This window comes from Schistocerca americana, chromosome 3 (genome assembly GCF_021461395.2).
Source record: "Schistocerca americana isolate TAMUIC-IGC-003095 chromosome 3, iqSchAmer2.1, whole genome shotgun sequence".
NCBI classification, from domain to species: Eukaryota; Metazoa; Arthropoda; class Insecta; order Orthoptera; family Acrididae; genus Schistocerca; species Schistocerca americana.
Genome location: NC_060121.1, coordinates 669,767,044 through 669,786,864, shown reverse-complemented (window position 1 = coordinate 669,786,864; position 19,821 = coordinate 669,767,044). Strand labels below are relative to the sequence as shown.

General features: G+C 43.6%; 1 protein-coding gene across 1 annotated transcript in view; it reads right to left on the bottom strand.

The window, feature by feature from the left end:
- Nucleotides 1-19,821, bottom strand: part of LOC124606858 — an 84,273-nt gene that overhangs the window by 26,883 nt on the left and 37,569 nt on the right. Inside the window, exon 3 of the mRNA XM_047138939.1 lies at nt 9,365-9,560. Coding sequence (XP_046994895.1) covers nt 9,365-9,560 — 196 coding nt within the window. The remainder of the gene's footprint in view (nt 1-9,364; nt 9,561-19,821) is intronic.

Genomic DNA, 19,821 nt, shown 5'->3' with positions numbered 1-19,821 from the left:
TATTGCAGGTGCCAAACTCTCTTCTACTCCACTGGCAGGGTTGATTAGAGTCAGTTCGCATATTTTTTTTATCCTTGTGCAACAGCAAAAGTCGGAGTTCGAATAGGGGGGGCTTAGAGCATCATTTACATATGTGGATTCTAGAAGAATCTAGTGTTAAATACACTTCTAGCCCCGGCACCTCGCAAGCAAAGGGGCCCGGTTTTGATTGCCGAGCAAGTCGGAGATTTTCTCAGCTCGGTGACTGCGTGTTGTGTTGTCTTTACACTCATATTGTTATAATTGACACTGATATTGCAAGGTAGGAATCAGCTCGGCCCAAAAGCCAATAAATTGTAAAAAAGAAAAAAGAACAGCTAACCTTCCTTATGTAGTGCACCTACTAGTACCAACAGCGTAATTTATTTGCAGAAAAGTTTGAAGTTTGAATAAGTCTAGATAACAGATAGGGTAATTTTTGAGCGATAATTAATAATTCCTCCTCCACGTGCTCTCGTCGTACACTGGAAAAACGGCACCTTGAGTTGAGTTTGCGTTCGTGCTGTACCGGACTAAATTCCGACAACGATTTTCCACCACCACGTTTTGTGCTGTCAAGTGCAATCCGGTGAATATTACAAGAAGACATTCAATCACACGTGATTTAATCAGGAATAAACCAGTTCATCTATATAGAGCTGAAATTGTAGAATCTTCCAGCTGACAGACACGTGATAGATAAAAATTTGATTCTAAACCAACTAAACTATTGTGACATTAAGCAGAGAGAGAGCGTCTCCCAACCTCCTATTATCGGCATTTTGCCAGCTCCAGCCGGTCCCGGAAAGTAACGCAATCGTGTTCAGATCTTCGGGACACATGAAACGACTCGACGTCTCCACAGAATGTTTACTTGGCAACACTGTGACGCTGTTTCTTAAAAATTAAAAATTATAATTGTCTAGATCGGGTACATTACAAAACGCTGAATGTGATTATTTGTTTCAGTTGATTAACTACTATCTTTAGATCACTCGGGATACAATACGTGACAGCACATAGCGTATTGACAACCCTACATCGATTATACAGCTGATAACATGTCCACATGAGTAACATGCTCAATAAAAAGTTGAATAAAGCAGCACGATGAAATCAAGAAATTCGAAACCGTGCCTAATGGAATTGCAGCCTGTTATAAAATGTATACGCAACATCGTTACTGCGGGTAGCTTCTGAAAGTTGAGAAATGCTTGTATGTCTGATTTGACTGTGACCTACTCATAGCTGCAGGAAGACTACAATTATCCATCTGGGGAGTCCATCTGTGGAATCAAAGCTGGGAGACACTGAAGAATGTCATCGAACCCGTACCAGGACTGTAGATGTGTCGATTGTGGAATATATGAGAAGACTGAAAATAACTGTGCGAATTTTAGATAACAGGGTGAGGTGAAATCGATAATGCTCTAAACGTAGGAGGAGGACGAGGTAGAAATAATGCTATTTTGTCGAAATCTGATATTTTGAGACCGTGGCCATGTACAAAATACAGGTTGATTATTGCTGAGAAGAAAACAGGGACCTGCCACTGTTAATGGCATTACCGGTTTAGAACCGACACGGTCAGTTTCAGACGACTGTTCATGTCTGGACAGTCATTTGTATAGGTTTTCGGGTCTTTATTCCTCCTTGTGGTAAACGTTCCTTCCACTGGCAGTGTTCTACAGCAAAAAACGATATGAGAAACGGCCTATTTAACTACAACTGTACTTAATAATGAATGACCACAATATAAACAAAACTTTAAAACAGGACTGTTTTAATTTTAGGATACTTTCGTCTAAAACCCCGCGTCATTAGGTTGCAATGTTGGGTGCTTGTATTTCATGAAGCCCACCATGAAATCCTCTCCTCTTCCAACCTTTTCATCTCAGAGTAGCACTTACAACGTGCGTCCTCAATTATTTTGCTGGTGCATTCCAGCCTCTGTCTTCCTCTGCATTTTTTACCCTTTACAGCTCCCTCCAGTATTATGGATGTCAATCCCTGTTGCCTTAACAGATGTCCTATCACTGCGTCCCCTCTTCTTGGGAGTGTTTGCTGGTACCCCGGAGAACCTCCTTATTCCTTAGCTTATCAGTCCACCTAATTTCAATATTCTTCTGTAGCACGACACCGACGCACATTCCCTACCGGAGGGGACATAGGCCAGACGTGTTAGACATGGCCCTCATCAAGGGCATAACAACGACACTACGTTGCCGTTGAAAACGATCTGCCCTCAAATCACCAACCCGTTATACTGTACATCGAAGGAACACTGCAGCACATGGGACAACGCAGGATGTTACACTACAGGCGCGCGAATTGGACCCAGTTCAAGGAAACGCTTGACAGTCGCATCCCACCCACCCACGCGATTAACGAGACAGCCCAAATTGACGAGACAGTCGAAACCCTCACCGGCGCCGTCCAGGACGCAATAGCTGACACCATACCAATCCGCACGCCACAACAACACAGTGCTGCCCTGCCCCAGGAAGTCCTCGGCCTAATCTCAATGAGGAACAGCCTCAGGAAACACTGGCAGCGTACCAGGCGCCAGCACTTCAAACGGCACATTAACAGGCTCCAGGGTATAATCCGGGAAAAAATACAAACATTCTAGACACAACAGTGGGACCAGAAACTCGAAGGGCTGGACACCACGCGACCTGGCGTGTGGCAGCTAGCCCGACACTTCACCAGGGAGAAACTGTACACCCCCACGTTACAAGGACCCAACGGACCAGCATATTCTGCGGAAGAAAAAGCGGAACTGATGGCCCTCACACTCGCAGCGTCATTCACACCGAACCTGGATCCCTCAGACCCAGCGTTGACACTTGCTACGGACCAGGAGGTCACACGCATCTTGGCCCAACCAGCGCGCAACAACATCCGACAAGCTAGTACAGCAGAAGTCAAATGGGCCATCATGCATACCACCGCTAGGAAGGCCTCTGGTCACGATGGCATTCAAAACCGTGTCCTCCAGGAGGTCACGGACAAAGCTGTAGACTACCTAACACACATCACGAATGCCATACTCAAGCACCAACACTTCCCCGCTTTTTGGAAGACTGCCAAGGTACTGATGTTCAGGAAGCCGGGGAAAGACCACTCCCTCCCACAAAATTACCGACCCATCAGTCTGCTGAGCGCGCTCAGCAAGATCGTTGAGAAGGTAATATTAAAACGACTCACCAGGCACTGTATCACAAACGACACCCTGAGACCGGAGCACTTCGGTTTCAGGAATCACCACTAAAAACAACACAACTTCTCCGCGCCGTTGAATACATAACACACGGATACAACACAAACAAAGCGACTGGGGCGGTGTTCCTGGACATTGAAAAAGCTTTCGATCGTCTATGGCACAACGGCCTAATACGCAAACTTAGTGACGCAGGGTTCCCGACGGGCTCGTACGTCTCATACACTCATATCTCACGGACAGGAGTTTCAACACCGACGTGCAGGGCAAACAATCGACACGACATGGTATACAGGCAGCAGTACCCCAAGGAAGTATCCTAGGACCCTTACTGTTTAACCTCTACATTAACGACCTCCCAGCTACACATAACACGACAGTGGCAATCTACGTGGATGACACCGCCATCCTTGCGCAAGATTGGAAGCCGTCTAACATTAACTCACGACTACAGACTGCACTCAGAACGGCGGAGCCTTGGCTGGTGAAATGGCGTGTTAGAGTAAACGTCGACAGTTGCGAGGCCGTTCTGTTCACTAGAAGACCGAAGCAACTGCGCAAACATCAGCACTGCAACCCAATAACACTACACACACGCCCAATACGTTTCCGCGAGAAGGTCAAATACCCCGGTGTCTGGCTGGACAGGAAACTACTCTGGGGGGCACCACATTCAACACGTGACCAACAAAGCTAACGCGAGGCTCAAACAACTCTACCCTATGCTTAACAGGCGTAGCACACTGAACAGAAGTGTGTCTAGGTCCATGTACATGACACTTATTAGACCCCTGATGACGTACGCAGCCCCTGTCTGGGGATACGCTGCGCCAACTCGCCTGCGCCGTCTGCAGCTCATACAGAACAAAGTACTCAAAATCATAAGCAACGCTCCACGCTACACACGCATCGCGGACCTTCACCGGGAATACCGGCTAGATACTATCTTGCAGGTATTCCAAAAACTCTCCACACGACTGTACAATAACACGAGACACTCGCGCAACCCGTTTATCCTTTCTCTGGGTAACTACGACCACAACCATAGATGGAAGCATAACAGACCAAAGACATTACTGGCTAGGAACTGAACATCTATGGTCTATAGAACGCTAACACGACAGTACTGGCGAGCCCCTGCAACACAGTTATTACTGGAAACCCAGATGTACGAGTAGCCGAAAAACAGGCAACCGCAGGGAAACCGTACTGTACACAGCACGCAAACCAGCCACACACATCCCCTACACCGTCTGTGAGCCGATCTATGACCGATCGCCCACTAATCCACAACGACCTTGAACTGTTGCAGGGACGCAGCAACTGCAGCAAGCGCCGCAACAAGCTCCAACAACGACAAAGGTAACGATGCACGATACCTCGAGCTAACACAACCACACCTTGCATGCACTGTCGCAGATAGCAAGCCGCTACTGCCCTTACTACCCGTCCTACTGTCGCAGAGTTTTTTTTTTCCTTCGCACTTTTTTTCCTCTGCCCTTACAACCGCTACCCTTCAATCGTTTTCGACCACTTCTATCTCCTGTTGGACCATGTTAATGAGTAATCTTACCCAGACGCTTGGACAACATCACAGCCCGCATCCTGTGACGCCTGATTCAAAACTAACATGTTTACGGAGGTGACAGTAGAACTTTTGATTTGGTCACCACGTTGGTGTGGGCGTGGAGGGGCCCCATCCTTTGTTAATGTAGCACGACATCTCAAATCTTTAGATTTTCTTTTGTTCCGGTTTCCCCACAGTCCATGTTTCACTACCATGCAACATTGTGCTCCAAACGTACATTCTCAGAAATTTCTTCCTCAAATTAAAGCATATGTTTGTCACTAGTAGACTTTCTTGGCCAAGATGAGAGTTGGCAATACTCTCTTAGGATTTAAAGGTTGACTACAGCGTGCATACACACGCTCTGGAATCTAAGATATTGTTGTCGCACTTCGCAGCGCACGGATTAATTTAGTGGCAGTTTGGAGGCCAGTGTAGGAGCCCGCCTGCTGTGGTGCGCACGTGTGTTGGGCGAGGGGTCGTCGCCGAGCTGCCGTACTGCCGTGTCCGCCAGCAGCGACACAGGATTTGGTATGTTTTATAATTTGCAGCGCGCTTATTAATTTAAAGAAAAGAGTTTGTGTAAGTGCGTAGCAGCAGACGGTAATTTTGACAATGATAGGAGTTGAATTCTTAATGGAAACCATTGTTACGCGAATAGTTTAAGTATTGATTTTTGTCATTGATTTATTTTGTAAAAAATGGCTGTGAGCACTATGGGACTCAACTGCTGAGGTCATTAGTCCCCTAGAACTTAGAACTAGTTAAACCTAACTAACCTAAGGACATCACAAACATCCATGCCCGAGGCAGGATTCGAACCTGCGACCGTAGCGGTCTTGCGGTTCCAGACTGCAGCGCCTTTAACCGCACGGCCACTTCGGCCGGCATTTATTTTGTAATTGTCAGGGAATTGTTTCACTATGTATTTAACTGAGAAGTATTTCAGTCTGTCCCAAGAGTTTGATTAATTTGTAATATTGCTTTAATGCCACTGGAGGCAGATTTACATACTAAGCGATTGTTCAAAGAGCTTCTAGCGTTTTGTTAATTGAATGAGAAAGAATCGCTTTCAGAATATAGTTTTTGAAAAAAGGAATTACTTGTTTCGGTTATCATTTATCGAGTTTAGATTTGAACAAACCCTTTGTCTTGAATTATACGTAGTTGTAGTAAGCAGCAACAGCAGCAGCAGCAGCAGCAGCCATACAGAACATGCATTGCACTCAGCATGAATCATAGGTTTTTTTATATTTTTGTTAAATAATGGAATGCAGCAGATCAAGCAGTGGCAGCAGAAAGAGGATGTTATTTGTTGCGCACAGGACCAATTAGAAAAAAAGTTTAGGTGATCTCTGTAATAGTAAAGTTAACAGGAGTACAAGCACGAGATTTTTAGTAGAAAACACGAGATAAGACGTTTGAAGAGCTCCCGACTTTCAAGGATTGCTGTTTTTGCCAGTGCTACTTAGCTTTTTATATCTTCCTTGCTTCGGTCGTCACGAGTTATTTTGCTGCCTGGGTAGCAGAATTCCTTAACTTCGTCTACTTTGTGATCCCCAATTCTGATATTAAGTTTTTCTACTTCTCATTGACTCCGTCTTCCTTCGATTTTCTCTCAGTCCATATTATGCACTCGTTAGATTCTTCATTCCATTCAAAAAGTCCTATAACTGTTGTTCACTTTGACTGAGGATAGCAATGTCACTGAGCAGGTATATATTGAGAATAAACTCTAGTGAAAGACTACATTTTAGGAGTCGCTAAGTAAAGAGAAGCTTGTGTTGCGAAAATAACAAAATTTAACTTTTATTGATGCGTAATACCCATTGGCTACAGCACTTGACATCTTGGGATCGGAAGCAGGCTCCCGACGAGTCTCCATTCAAAACACCGGATGAACAAGTTTTTGAATGCATTACTAGAATTGTGGTGCCCTGCAGTGTCTTTCCCTGTGCTGTCTGCACGTCCTGCAATTCCTCCTGTGCGCCTCCGGCTGTGTCGTTGCCAAGAGCGTGCTTGCTAGCTTATCGCAGTTGTCGAGTGAACATTCTGGCTCCGAATCGTTTCTATTGCCACTGTAACCCTTCGTCCGTTTCTGACTAAGTTCAGTCTCCCATGGGGAAGATCCTTCAGACGTGTTCACTTGTTTATTTAATGCCTACATCTTGATGGTTCAAAAATGGTTCAAATGGCTCTGAGCACTATGGGACTCAACTTCTGAGGTCATTAGTCCCCTAGGGCTTAGAACTAGTTAAACCTAACTAACCTAAGGACATCACACACATCCATGCCCGAGGCAGGATCCGAACCTGCGACCGTAGCGGTCTCGCGGTTCCAGACTGCAGCGCCTAGAACCGCACGGCCACTTCGGCCGGCCCTACATTTTGATACATGTATTACTAATATATTAGGTGGTTTATAAATGTGATGAGTGTTATTGACAGCATTGCATGCAGCTTTTGGATTTCATTACTTGCTTATGACCGCCCGTGCGGTCAGTGTTTATTGAGTAACTGCCAGTAGCTGTTACTCACGCTATGTATGTAAAGTGTTCTGTTTGTGACTGTTTACTTAATATACATACTCTTCTCGTTGCCTGAATTGTCTTAGGAGAGACAGATTCCTTTACTTAACCTGCGGGGATCTGGAGTTGGCATATCGCTGTTGGATGACTGCGTGCGTGCGTGCGTGCGTGCGTGGGCGCGTATGTGTGTGTGTGTGTGTGTGTGTGTGTGTGTGTGTGTGTGTGCGCCCCTTTGCTCTTATTTTTAAAATTGTGTTTTATGTGTGTTTTCGAGGCAGATAATCTGAGTTGTTCGGGCGGTTTACTGTGAGGCGCACTGCTTAGCGGTAGCACCAGAGGCGATGGTTTAAAGCACGACCACTTCCGGAGTTGCTCTGGGAATTTAATGCCCGACTTCACATTATTTACTAATTCTGAAATTTGAATTCAATGTATTTGTTGTTGATTCCTGTTTAATCTGTTTTAAGTCTTCTAGGGATTAACGAATTTATTATTCAGCCTTTGCTGCACTGGAGATTTACGGTTCAGTTTGAATTTAACTGGCTGCTCGTGTAATCTTGTTGTCTTAATCAAAATACTTGCTGTTCTTTTAGCCGAGAAGGAAATTATTATCTTAAATCTTAAGGTTTTTGGGTTTTAAGTTAGTCTTTATTTAGGAATAAATGGTATTTAGTACTGTTCTTGAAACGGATGATGTTCAGGCCCCACTCTCCCACTCTCCCACTCTTTCCTTCTCCGAACTCAAAGGTACGGAGGCATGCAACAGTAGTACGTCTTTGTAAGTGCCCTGATAGATTTCTCAAGTAGAGGTGCTTTGGAAAACGAATACGAGGTGAGAAAGAGAAGACACAGTAGCATCATGGGAGTCGCTTTTTCGCCGTCAGATAAAATGACAATGAAATCGTTGATGACTTTATTCTATGAGGCACTACAGAGGTGGTAATGATTTAATGTAGGATATTTACACAACGTCAGTCATTAGAAATATAAACATTTCTATCTCCTTCCCTTGCCGAACCAATCCTGTTGCTATAAATGTAATCGACCAAAGCTTTCAGCAGCGGATTCTTTTTGGAACGAGTCCTATTATACCATTAGCATGTATTAGCTGCTTTCTTTCTATCGAGGTGCAAATGTGTGTGAATTTCTAAGGGACCAAACTGCTTAGGTCATCAGTCCCCAGACCTACACAATACTTAAATTAACTTAAACTAACTTATGCTAAGAACAACACAAACACCCATGCCCGAGGGAGGACTCGAACCTCCGGCCGGAGTATTCGCGCAGCCCGGCCGGCCGAAGTGGCCGTGTGGTTAAAGGCGCTGCAGTCTGGAACCGCAAGACCGCTACGATCGCAGGTTCGAATCCTGCCTCGGGCATGGATGTTTGTGATGTCCTTAGGTTAGTTAGGTTTAACTAGTTCTAAGTTCTAGGGGACTAATGACCTCAGCAGTTGAGTCCCATAGTGCTCAGAGCCATTTTTCGCGCAGCCCGTGACGTGACGCCCTAAACCGCGCGGCTACTACGCGCGGCTTTCTATCGAGGGAACTAATGCTGTCGAAACTACTAACATGCCATTGCAAAGTATGATAAAAACACAAATCGCTAAGAGTCAAATGTAAATAAAAAGTGACAGTAGTCACTATGGCAAAATAATTATGATTCCTGCTTGAAGGCAAACAATAAAATGCTTTTAATTTTTAAAACGATTGGCGCAAATCGCTCTGAGCACTATGCGACTTAACTTCTGAGGTCATCAGTCACCTAGAACTTAGAACTAATTAAACCTAACTAACCTAAGGACATCACATACATCCATGCCCGAGGCAGGATTCCAACCTGCGACCGTAACGGTCGCTCGGTTCCTGACTGTAGCGCCTAGAACCGCACGGCCACTCTGGCCGGCAAAACGATTTTTTAGTCTCCTAACTGGCTTAAGCCCATTAAGTAATGTTTTCCTACTAATACCATTACTACCAGAAATAATAATAATAATAATAATAATAATAAATGTTGTGTGTAGACTCACTGTTAACCATCCAGGAAGCGTCGGGCAGAACTGTCAGTTCCTTCAGGTCGAACGATTCAGAGCCCCTGCTGAGGGACTGGTTCAACAACACGGTGCCATTGTCGGAACTCCGGAAAAAGTCGAATGTCTCGCAAAGGTCTATTGGTTGCAGAGCAAAATTTCGCACTTCTTCTACTTCAAACCAACGGCCGAGTATCTGTTGAGAAAAGAAAAATAAGTCTCGTGCCTGTCTTGTTAAATAAGTCTTACTGTTAATGGTGCTCGTCAGAGAGGATAGTGGCCTTATATGTTGGTATACTATTAGATGACACTCTCGAATAGAAAGTGTAGACCAAACATTCTGCGCTAGCCAGACAGACTCTGTACACAAGCTAGTTTTTGAGCTTGTGCCACAAACCCCGTTTAATCTAATTTCGGCGCCGTGTGTAGCGTACACCATTTTAATGTACGAAGAGCTTCCTGTTACGTGAATCAGTTACCCGCCGTCGAGCCAGTAGCGCTCGAATCTTTTATGAAATGGAGCAGAAATGCCGGGTCTTTGAGATAGGGCGGCTGTGGTACTCTTAAACAAATGAGAAGCGGAAAGTTTGGGTAAATTAAAGGAAGACTTAGAGTGATTACAAACCACACCAACAGTTTTCTCGGAAGAGAAATTAAACCTTGTAGCATTCACCCATTCCTCAGATCTCTTGGGAATTTTTTTTTTTTTTTTTTTTTTTTTTTTTATGGACCTGGAGGATGCACTGATGGCGGCAGAAAAACGATCCACAAATAAGCAACGCTTTACAGGGGTCTTTACGGAATATAGTTTATCACGGTGCCGAACGCCATTAGGTTTGAAACACATCGTCAACGTATGCTATTTTTATGCATAAAACGTTCAGAGTGGATAGAAACGCTTGCAAGATCACACATGTCCACAGCTCGTGGTCTAGTGGCTAGCGTTCGTGTGGATCACGGGGTCCAGGGTTCGATTCCCAGCCGGGTGGGGGTTTTTCTCTGCCCAGGGACTGGGTGTTTGTGTTGCCATCATCATCATCATCATCATCATCATCAAAATTAGACTGTAGTCGTCTTTAAATAGAAGTACTCACCCACTCGGTACAGCTTATGCAGCAAAACCCGTTGAATTGACGCTTCCAGCTGTGTCAGGTTACCGCAAGTGCAGGAATACCTCCTGAAGTGAAAATTAAGGCGACTTATTGTCGCCCTCTTTTGAGAACATGACTGTCTGGAAGATGTTCACTGGTCTTATTTGGAAACATTCCTGATGTTTGACACTTGCGATTAGCGTTCGTGAATGCAACATAAAATTCCTATTAATGACTTAGCGTACTTTACATTAGCTGTGGACTTATTGAGTTTGGCAACTGTCAGCATGACATATTACTAACTGTTCTCCTCATCCTTAGTCTTGCTACCAGCAACATTTAAAGGTGTTTTTGGCACTGGGACATCACTTCACCTTTCAGGTAGCTCCAAACCCCCTTCCTCCCCCTTCCTTTCCCCACACCCACCGTCACTGTGTGTGGTATGGTGCTCATTGTTCCACCGATCTCCTGGATTTTATTGATGACTCTGGAGTGGATGCATCAGTAACATGCTCGATCATGGCGATAAAGATATTCATTGAGCCCTACACGGCTTCACGCTATTCGAAAACAGATTCAGAGCTATAAAGAGTCCATTATCTCTTATGAGCATATGCGGTCTCTTCATATGATGTGTGAATCTAGCACAGGAGTCCAGAAGGGGGAGTAGTCACTTCTGTGAAGATCGTGATCTACTTCCCACTGTCGTACCAAAGATGCAATGAGTAGCATGATCCCTGCTTATCAACATGATATCCTCAGTTTGTGTGATAACCGCAGTTTCCAGATTCATATGGAATGAAGTTTCTAAAATACACTGGTGTCCAAAATTAAAGCAGCGAAATGCTATTTCCGGGTCCTGTGCCTAATTCGGGATATAATGAACAAACTGTCAACTAATATTACTACGATCGTGTTCTGCACGGAAGATGACATTCCGATCAACGGACAACCACGCTAGCAATGACGTCAGGGCACCTATCAAGTGGGGTAGTGTTTGCAGAGTAGTCCCACGTCCACAATCGCTGCATACGCAGTCACAAAGAATGCGTCTACATCCGCGCGGGATTAGCCGAGCGGTCTTAGGCGCTACAGTCATGGACTGTGCGGCTGGTCCCGGCGGAGGTTCGAGTCCTCCCTCGGGCATGGATGTGTGTGTTTGTCCTTAGGATAATTTAGGTTAAGTACTATTTAAGCTTAGGGACTGATGACCTTAGCAGTTAAGTCCCATAAGATTTCACACACATTTGAACATTTTTGAATATGTCTACAGGCACTCCGATGTGGAGGGCCACAGGTAGAATGGAAGCAGGAGAGTCACAAACTGATGAGGCCCCATGACGTAATGTGAATCGTTATGTTCTTTTCGGATGAGGCGATAGTTTACAGAGACCTAAAGTTTTTCACAGAGACTTGCAAAGGGCCGACTATGTGTGATATCAGAATGAGGGGACCATTATTTGGCTGTGAGGGCTTGACGATACCCCCGTAGTATTATACTGAAACTGGGATCTGAGAAGGCAGCATCCGCTGGACGTGTTGTAGCGAGGCAAACGGTGTAGAGAAGGCTTTGGGAGAGTGGCCTTTATTGTCAGAGACCTGCTGATGTGTACCTCTAGCGCGTCTTCGCAGAAGGGAACGTCCAGAGTGGAGCCGTCAACATGCCATCTGGACGGTCGCACAGTGAGCCAATGTTCTTTTCACAAATGAGTCCCGACTTGGTCTGGACAATGATTCTCGACGGGTTCGCATCTGGGGGGAAAGTGGAACAGGATTTCAGGGCCCAAACATTGTGGAAAGATACTGATGTCGAGGATGAAACCTAATGATGTGGGCAGGAATTATGTTGACCACTCTAAAACTCTTCATGATATTGTATGGTTAAGTCGGCAAGGTTAAACTGCTGTCAGGTATCGTGACGAGATCTTGGGACCTCATGTGCGGTTGTTGCGAGGTGCTGTGGGCCCAGATTTCATACAGGTGGACAACAATGCTCGACCTCTTGAAGCACGGATGGTTGATACTTTTCTGTAAATGGAAGACATTGCATGCATGGCTTGGCCAGCTCCGTCTCCCAATTTGAATCCCATAGAGCATGTCTCGGATGCACTAGGAAGACAGGTTACATTACGTCAGCATACATCAACCATTCTGCAAGACTTGCGAGCTGCTCTGCAGGAAGAATGGATGTTATTGCCTCAACATGAGATCAATGACATCATTCACAGAATGTCCCGCCGTTGTCAGGCCTGTATAGGAGCCAGAGGTGGTCACACCCCGCACGCCACATTAACCAATTGTCAGAATGTGTGTGTAAATCCGTGAAGTTGAAAAGAAACAAAAAAAAAAAAAACTAAGAACATTTTTGTCTACCTTTATGCATGTTGCAGTTGATTACGTTCTGTATTGCTTATATTGTTTCTACTTTACTATCACCTGTTTATACTGGATTGTGGCAAAATAAACGCAACCTTGCAAAATTTCTGTTTGTTGCTTTAATTTTGGACGCCTGTATAGTAAAAAATGGGGACGTCCAACTATAATTTAAAGGTCTCACTGGCTCAAATGGCAGATGTGGTGGCAGATACACCGACCTTTGCCCTGTCATTGTTACGTCTTTTTTTCTGGGCACTGGAGCGTCGTTTTGAACTGGTCATTTTGCTATCGGTCTGATCGGTACCAATTTTGAAATTTATTTTAAACTAACTTCCCGATGGGGTAGAGACTTGAAATTTCAGGCACAACTCAGACCTGGATGGCAGTGCAGTGGGAACTCACTTTCTTGTCGGAATATTAGGTAGCGGTGGGGTTGTTAGTAATATGCGACACCTCAGCTGCTCTGCAGGGCATTAGAATCTTAATCTTGGCTACAGCAGCAACGTGCAAATGTAGTATATGGAATAAAAACAACCACCAGCTGCGGAAGGTAATAGTCAAAAGCTCTTGCCCTACGTTTCATCTCATATAAATGGCTCTTCTTTTGAGGTCTTATTGCGTTTTACATGCTGATAATCACGTCCTATTGGCGACACACCATGATCAGCATGATCATGTTTGATCACATAAGTTTATGCGTTAATTATTTATTGTAAGCACCCCCGTTTTATGTTATAAATCTTACAACTACATCATGATCAGTGTTCTGCCCCACGACAGAACTTCACGTCTAGCTCTCAATGCAGTGCTGTCCTTTCCTACCCTCTTCGTTTCCTCATAACGGTTTTCTATCCTTATACTATCCACCATATGGTATCTTCCGCATCCTCTTCTTCTTCTTCCATTCAAAGTCGTTCCATAGTAGCCATCAGTAAATAATCTATTCTCATTGTCCAAGCCAGTCGCGTTTCCTCTTCATGATTCCCTTCAATATTTCTCTCTCTTCTCCCACTCTTATCAACACCCCTCAATTTCTCACTTTCTCTATCAATTTTATCCTTTCCATCTTCCTCCAAAACCGTATCTCAAATGCATCTATTCTTCTTTCTTCCAGTTTCCTCGGTGTCCATATGCTCCATACAAAGCACTTCGTCAGTCTCGCCCTCAGCTCCCTGACCATACATCTACATTGAAGCCTCCGCTTCTTAAAGTCTCCTTGGCAACTGCTATACGCATTTTCATCTCCTTATTGGGTTTCATATCTTCGGTAATTCAAGTACCGTTATAACCGTTAAAAATTCACAAGAATATATTTTCCGGCCTATGTGTACGGGTAATAAGTCACAGCTGCAAAATACTAACACGAATTCTTTATAGACGAATGGAAAAACTAGTAGAAGCCAACCTCGGGGAAGATCAGTTTGGATTCCGTAGAAACACTGGAACACGTGAGGCAATACTGACCTTACGACTTATCTTAGAAGAAAGATTAAGGAAAGGCAAACCTACGTTTCTAGCATTTGTAGACTTAGAGAAAGCTTTTGACAATGTTGACTGGAATACTCTCTTTCAAATTCTAAAGGTGGCAGGGGTAAAATACAGGGAGCGAAAGGCTATTTACAATTTGTACAGAAACCAGATGGCAGTTATAAGAGTCGAGGGACATGAAAGGGAAGCAGTGGTTGGGAAGGGAGTAAGACAGGGTTGTAGCCTCTCCCCGATGTTGTTCAATCTGTATATTGAGCAAGCAGTAAAGGAAACAAAAGAAAAATTCGGAGTAGGTATTAAAATTCATGGAGAAGAAATAAAAACTTTGAGGTTCGCCGATGACATTGTAATTCTGTCAGAGACAGCAAAGGACTTGGAAGAGCAGTTGAATGGAATGGACAGTGTCTTGAAAGGAGGATATAAGATGAACATCAACAAAAGCAAAACAAGGATAATGGAATGTAGTCTAATTAAGTCGGGTGATGCTGAGGGAATTAGATTAGGAAATGAGGCACTTAAAGTAGTAAAGGAGTTTTGCTATTTGGGGGAGCAAAATAACTGATGATGGTCGAAGTAGAGAGGATATAAAATGTAGGCTGGCAATGGCAAGGAAAGCGTTTCTGAAGAAGAGAAATTTGTTAACATCCAGTATTGATTTAAGTGTCAGGAAGTCGTTTCTGAAAGTATTTGTATGGAGTGTAGCCCTGTATGGAAGTGAAACATGGACGATAAATAGTTTGGATAAGAAGAGAATAGAAGCTTTCGAAATGTGGTGCTACAGAAGAATGCTGAAGATTAGATGGGTAGATCACATAACTAATGAGGAAGTATTGAATAGGATTGGGGAGAAGAGAAGTTTGTGGCACAACTTGACCAGAAGAAGGGATCGGTTGGTAGGACATGTTCTGAGGCATCAAGGGATCACCAATTTAGTATTGGAGTGCAGCGTGGAGGGTAAAAATCGTAGAGGGAGACCAAGAGATGAATACACTAAGCAGATTCAGAAGGATGTAGGTTGCAGTAGGTACTGGGAGATGAAAAAGCTTGCACAGGATAGAGTAGCATGGAGAGCTGCATCAAACCAGTCTCAGGACTGAAGACCACAACAACAACATGTGTACGGGGTTAGGAATCTGATGGTGCTAAGAGAAATTATTTCATGCTTTCAGTCTGATTTTAAAGCGTGTTATATTAATAATTTATTTTCATTAAAATAATTATTTAAAATGTGTCCCTTGTAAATATACGCACGAAGGTCTTTATTTTACGAAGTCTGAAATCATGGAGATGTCCCCTGAAACTATTAACGTTCCACTTAAGTACGGGAGCCATTTAAAATAGATAGGAGGAATTGGTAAACACATTTTAAATGGCTCCCGTACTTAAGTGGAACGTTAATGGTTTCAGGGGACATCTGCATGATTTCAGACGACTGTGAGCCACTGACAAATTATGGTTGGTGGGCTAGCTTGTTCTAGTGTCGAGTTGCCTAGATGCATGATGTCCTCTGCATCATATCCGCTGGTTCTTGGTACACTTGTTTAACGAAATGTGGTGCCCTGCTCACAACCTCATTTCTCGTTGTGGCTCAAGGGGAACGGGTAAGGTGTGAGGCACTTTATTCTTCGATTGTCTTTTCTCCACATTTTTGAGTTTGTCTTTCTCTTTTTTTTACTTTGGGGACAGTTTTATTTTTGGGCCCGTAGTCTATGGGTAGAATCTTTCATTACTTATCAAAATGTCCTCGGTTCCGAATTCGAAACCCACCACCGCTTAAATTTTGATTAATAATTAGCATTGGCACCCGAAGACTTCCGGCATAAGAAGACACCCTCATTCTGCCAAAGGCATTTTCCTTGGCGTGGAAAACCGCCCCTAAAGGCGGAAGAATGAGAAATGATCAACAGCATGACGAAGCAGACGGCAATGGAAACCACTGCATTAAAGGTACATAACGTGTATCCACAGGACATGTGGCCTTTAATTGAAAAAGTACCATGATCCATGGAGAAAAAATTCTATAATAGTCCCTTTTCGGATCTCCGGGAGGGGACTACCAAAGGGGAGGTGACCATGAGAAAAAGATTGAGTAACCAAAGAAAGGATAACGTTCTACGAGTCGAGGCGTGGTATGTCAGAAACATGAACCTGGTAGGGAAGACAGAAAATTTCAAAGGGAAATGCAGAGGCTAACTCTAGATATAGGTGTCAGTGACGTGAAATGGAAAAAAGATAAAGGTTTCTGGTCAAACGAGTATAGGGCAATACCAACAGCAACAGAAAATGGTACAACTGGAGTAGAATTTGTTATTAATAGGAAGGTAGGGTAGATAGTGTGGACAGTTCATTGATAGGGCTGTTCTTATCAGAATCAACAGCAAACCAACACCGACAACAATAACTCAGGTATACGTCCCGACGTCTCAAGGTAAAGATGAAGAGATAGAAAAAGTATATGACGATACTGAAAGGGTAATACAGCACGTGAAAGGAGATGAAAATCTAGTATTTATGAGGGACTGGAATGCAGTTGTAGGGAAGGAGTAGAAGAAAAAGTTACATGAGATTGAGACGAGGAATGAGAGAGAGGAAAGCCTAATTGAGGTCTGTAATAAAATTCAGCTAGTAATAGCGAATACTCTGTTCAAGAATCACAAGAGAAGAAGATATGTCGCGAGGAGTAGCTGCGTGGTTTGAGGCGTCATGTCACGGACTGCGCGGCCATTACCGCCAGAGATTCGAGTCCTCCCTTGTTCTTTGCATAAGTTCGCTTAAGTTAATTTAAGTAGTGTGTAAGTCTAGGGACCGATGACCTTAGAAGTTTGGTCCCTTAGGAATTCACACACATTTGAACATTTTGAGAAGATATATTTGGAAAAGGCCTGGTGATACGGGAAGATTTAAATTAGATTGCATCCGACAGAGTTTCCGAAATCAGATACTGTAAGGCATACCCAGGAGCCGATATAGACGCACATCACAGTGTAGTAGTGATGAAGAGTAGGCTGAAGTTTAAGAGATTAGTGAGAAAGAATCAATACGCAAAGAAGTAGGACACAGAAGTATTAAGGAATGACGAGATACGTTTGAAGTTCTCTAAGGCTGTAGGTACAACAATAAGGAATATCTCAGTAGGCAATACAGTTGAAAAAGAATGGACATCTTTAAAACGGGCAATCACAGACTTCGAATAGTAAAACATAGGCACAACAAAGGTAGCTGCGAAGAAACTATGTGTAACAGAAGAAATACTTCAGTTGATAGATGAAATAAGGAAGTACAAAAACGTTCAGGAAAATTCAGGAATACAGAGTAATGAAATAAATAGGCAGTGCACGGAAGCTAAGACGAAATGGTTCAAATGGCTCTGAGCACTATGGGACTCAACTGCTGAGGTCATTAGTCCCCTAGAACTTAGAACTAGTTAAACCTAACTAACCTAAGGACATCACAAACATCCATGCCCGAGGCACGATTCGAACCTGCGACCGTAGCGGTCTTGCGGTTCCAGACTGCAGCGCCTTTAACCGCGCGGCCACTTCGGCCGGCGCTAAGACGAAATGGCCGCATGAAAAATGTAAAGAAATCGAAAAAGAAATTATTGTCGGAAGGACTGAATCAGCATACAGGAAAGTCGAAGTGGCTTTCGGCGAAATTATAAGCAAGGGTGGTAATATTAAGAGTGCAACGGGAATGCCACTCTTGAATGCAGTGGAGAGAACGGATAGATGGACAGAGTACACTGAAGGCCTCTGTGAAGGGGAAGATTTGTCTGATGTGATCGAATAAGAAACGGGAGTCGGCTTAGAATAGGTAGGGGATCCAGTGTCAGGATCAGAATTTAAGAGAGCTTTGAAGGACTTGAGGCCAGTAAGGCTGAGGGTATAGATAACATTCCGTCAGAATGTCTAAAAGGGTTGGGGGGAAGTGGCAATAGAACGACTATTCACTTTGGTGTGTAGGTTGTACGAGTCTGGCGGCATACAATCTTACTTTAGAAAAAAATATCATCCATACAATTGCAAAGACTGCAAGAGTTGACAAGTAAGAAAATTAATGCACAATCAGCTTAACAGCTTACTTACAAGAATAATATACAGAAGAACGAAAAAGGAAACTGAGGATGTGTTAGATGACGATCAGTTTGGGATTTGGATAGGTAAAGGCGCTAGAGAGGCAGTTCCGCATTGCGGTTGACAATAGAAGCAAGACTAAAGAAAAATCAAGGCCCGTTCATAGGATTTGTCGACGTGGAAAAAGCGTACGACAATCAAAATGGTGCAAGGTGTTCGAAATTGTGAGAAAAATAGGGGTAAGCTATATGGAGAGTCGGAGAAAATGAGGGGTGTAAGACAGGGATGTATTCTTTCGCCCCTACTGTTCGATCTGTTTATCGAAGAAGCAATAATGAAAGTAATTGAAAGGTTCAGGAGTGGAATTAAAATTCAAGGTGAATGGATATCAATGACCGATTCGCTGCTGACATTGCTATCCTGAGTGAAACACAAGAAGAATTACATGATCTGCTGAATGGAATGAACAGCCTAATGAATACAGAATATGGACTGAGGGCAAACCGAAAAAAGAGGAAAGTAATGAGAAGTAGTAGAAATGAGAACAACGAAAAGCTTAATATCGAAGTCACTGGTCACGAAGTAGATGAAGTTAACGTATTATGCTACATAGGCAGCAAAATAAGTAATGGCGGATGGAGCAAGGTGAACACCAAAATAAGATTAGTACTGGCAAAGAGAGTATAGAGTATTCTTGGCCAAGAGAATTCTACTAGTATCAAACATAAGCCTTAATTTGAGGAAGAAATTTCTGAGAATGTACGTTCGGACCACAGCACTGTATGGTAGCGAAACGCGGACTGTGAGAAAACGAACAGAAGAGAAACAAAGCATTAGAAATGTGATGCTACAGACGAATGTTGAAAATTATGTGTGCTCATAAGATAAGGAGTGAGGAGGTTCTACGCATAATCGTAGAGGAAAGGAATATGTGGAATACATTGACAAGAAGTAGGGACAGGACGATAGGATATCTGTTAAGACATCAGGGAATGATTTCCATGGTACTGGAGGGAGCTGTAGAGGGAAAAAACTGTACAGGAAGATAGAGATTGGAATACATCCAGCAAATAATTGAGGCCTAGGTTGAAAATGCTACTCTGAGACGAAGAGGTTGGCACAGGAGAGGAATTCGTGGCGGGCCGCATCAAACTAATCAGAGGACTGATGACAAAAATAAAAGGAAGACCTGTTTTCGTTTGCTGGTATATATGCTGCTGTTTGTCACTGCTTCACAATAAATTGTTTGAGTCTAAGCATTTACATTAGTGACGCGTTTGTTTATCATGGAAGCATAGAGGTGGAAAAGGTTTGAGTTTTCGTCATCTTAAATTTTCGCATAGGACATACGTTCTGTCATTTATTTCTGATTCTTTCCCTCCTTAGTGAACACAGGTCAGTCTCATCTTCAGACTGGGTGGCAACCAAA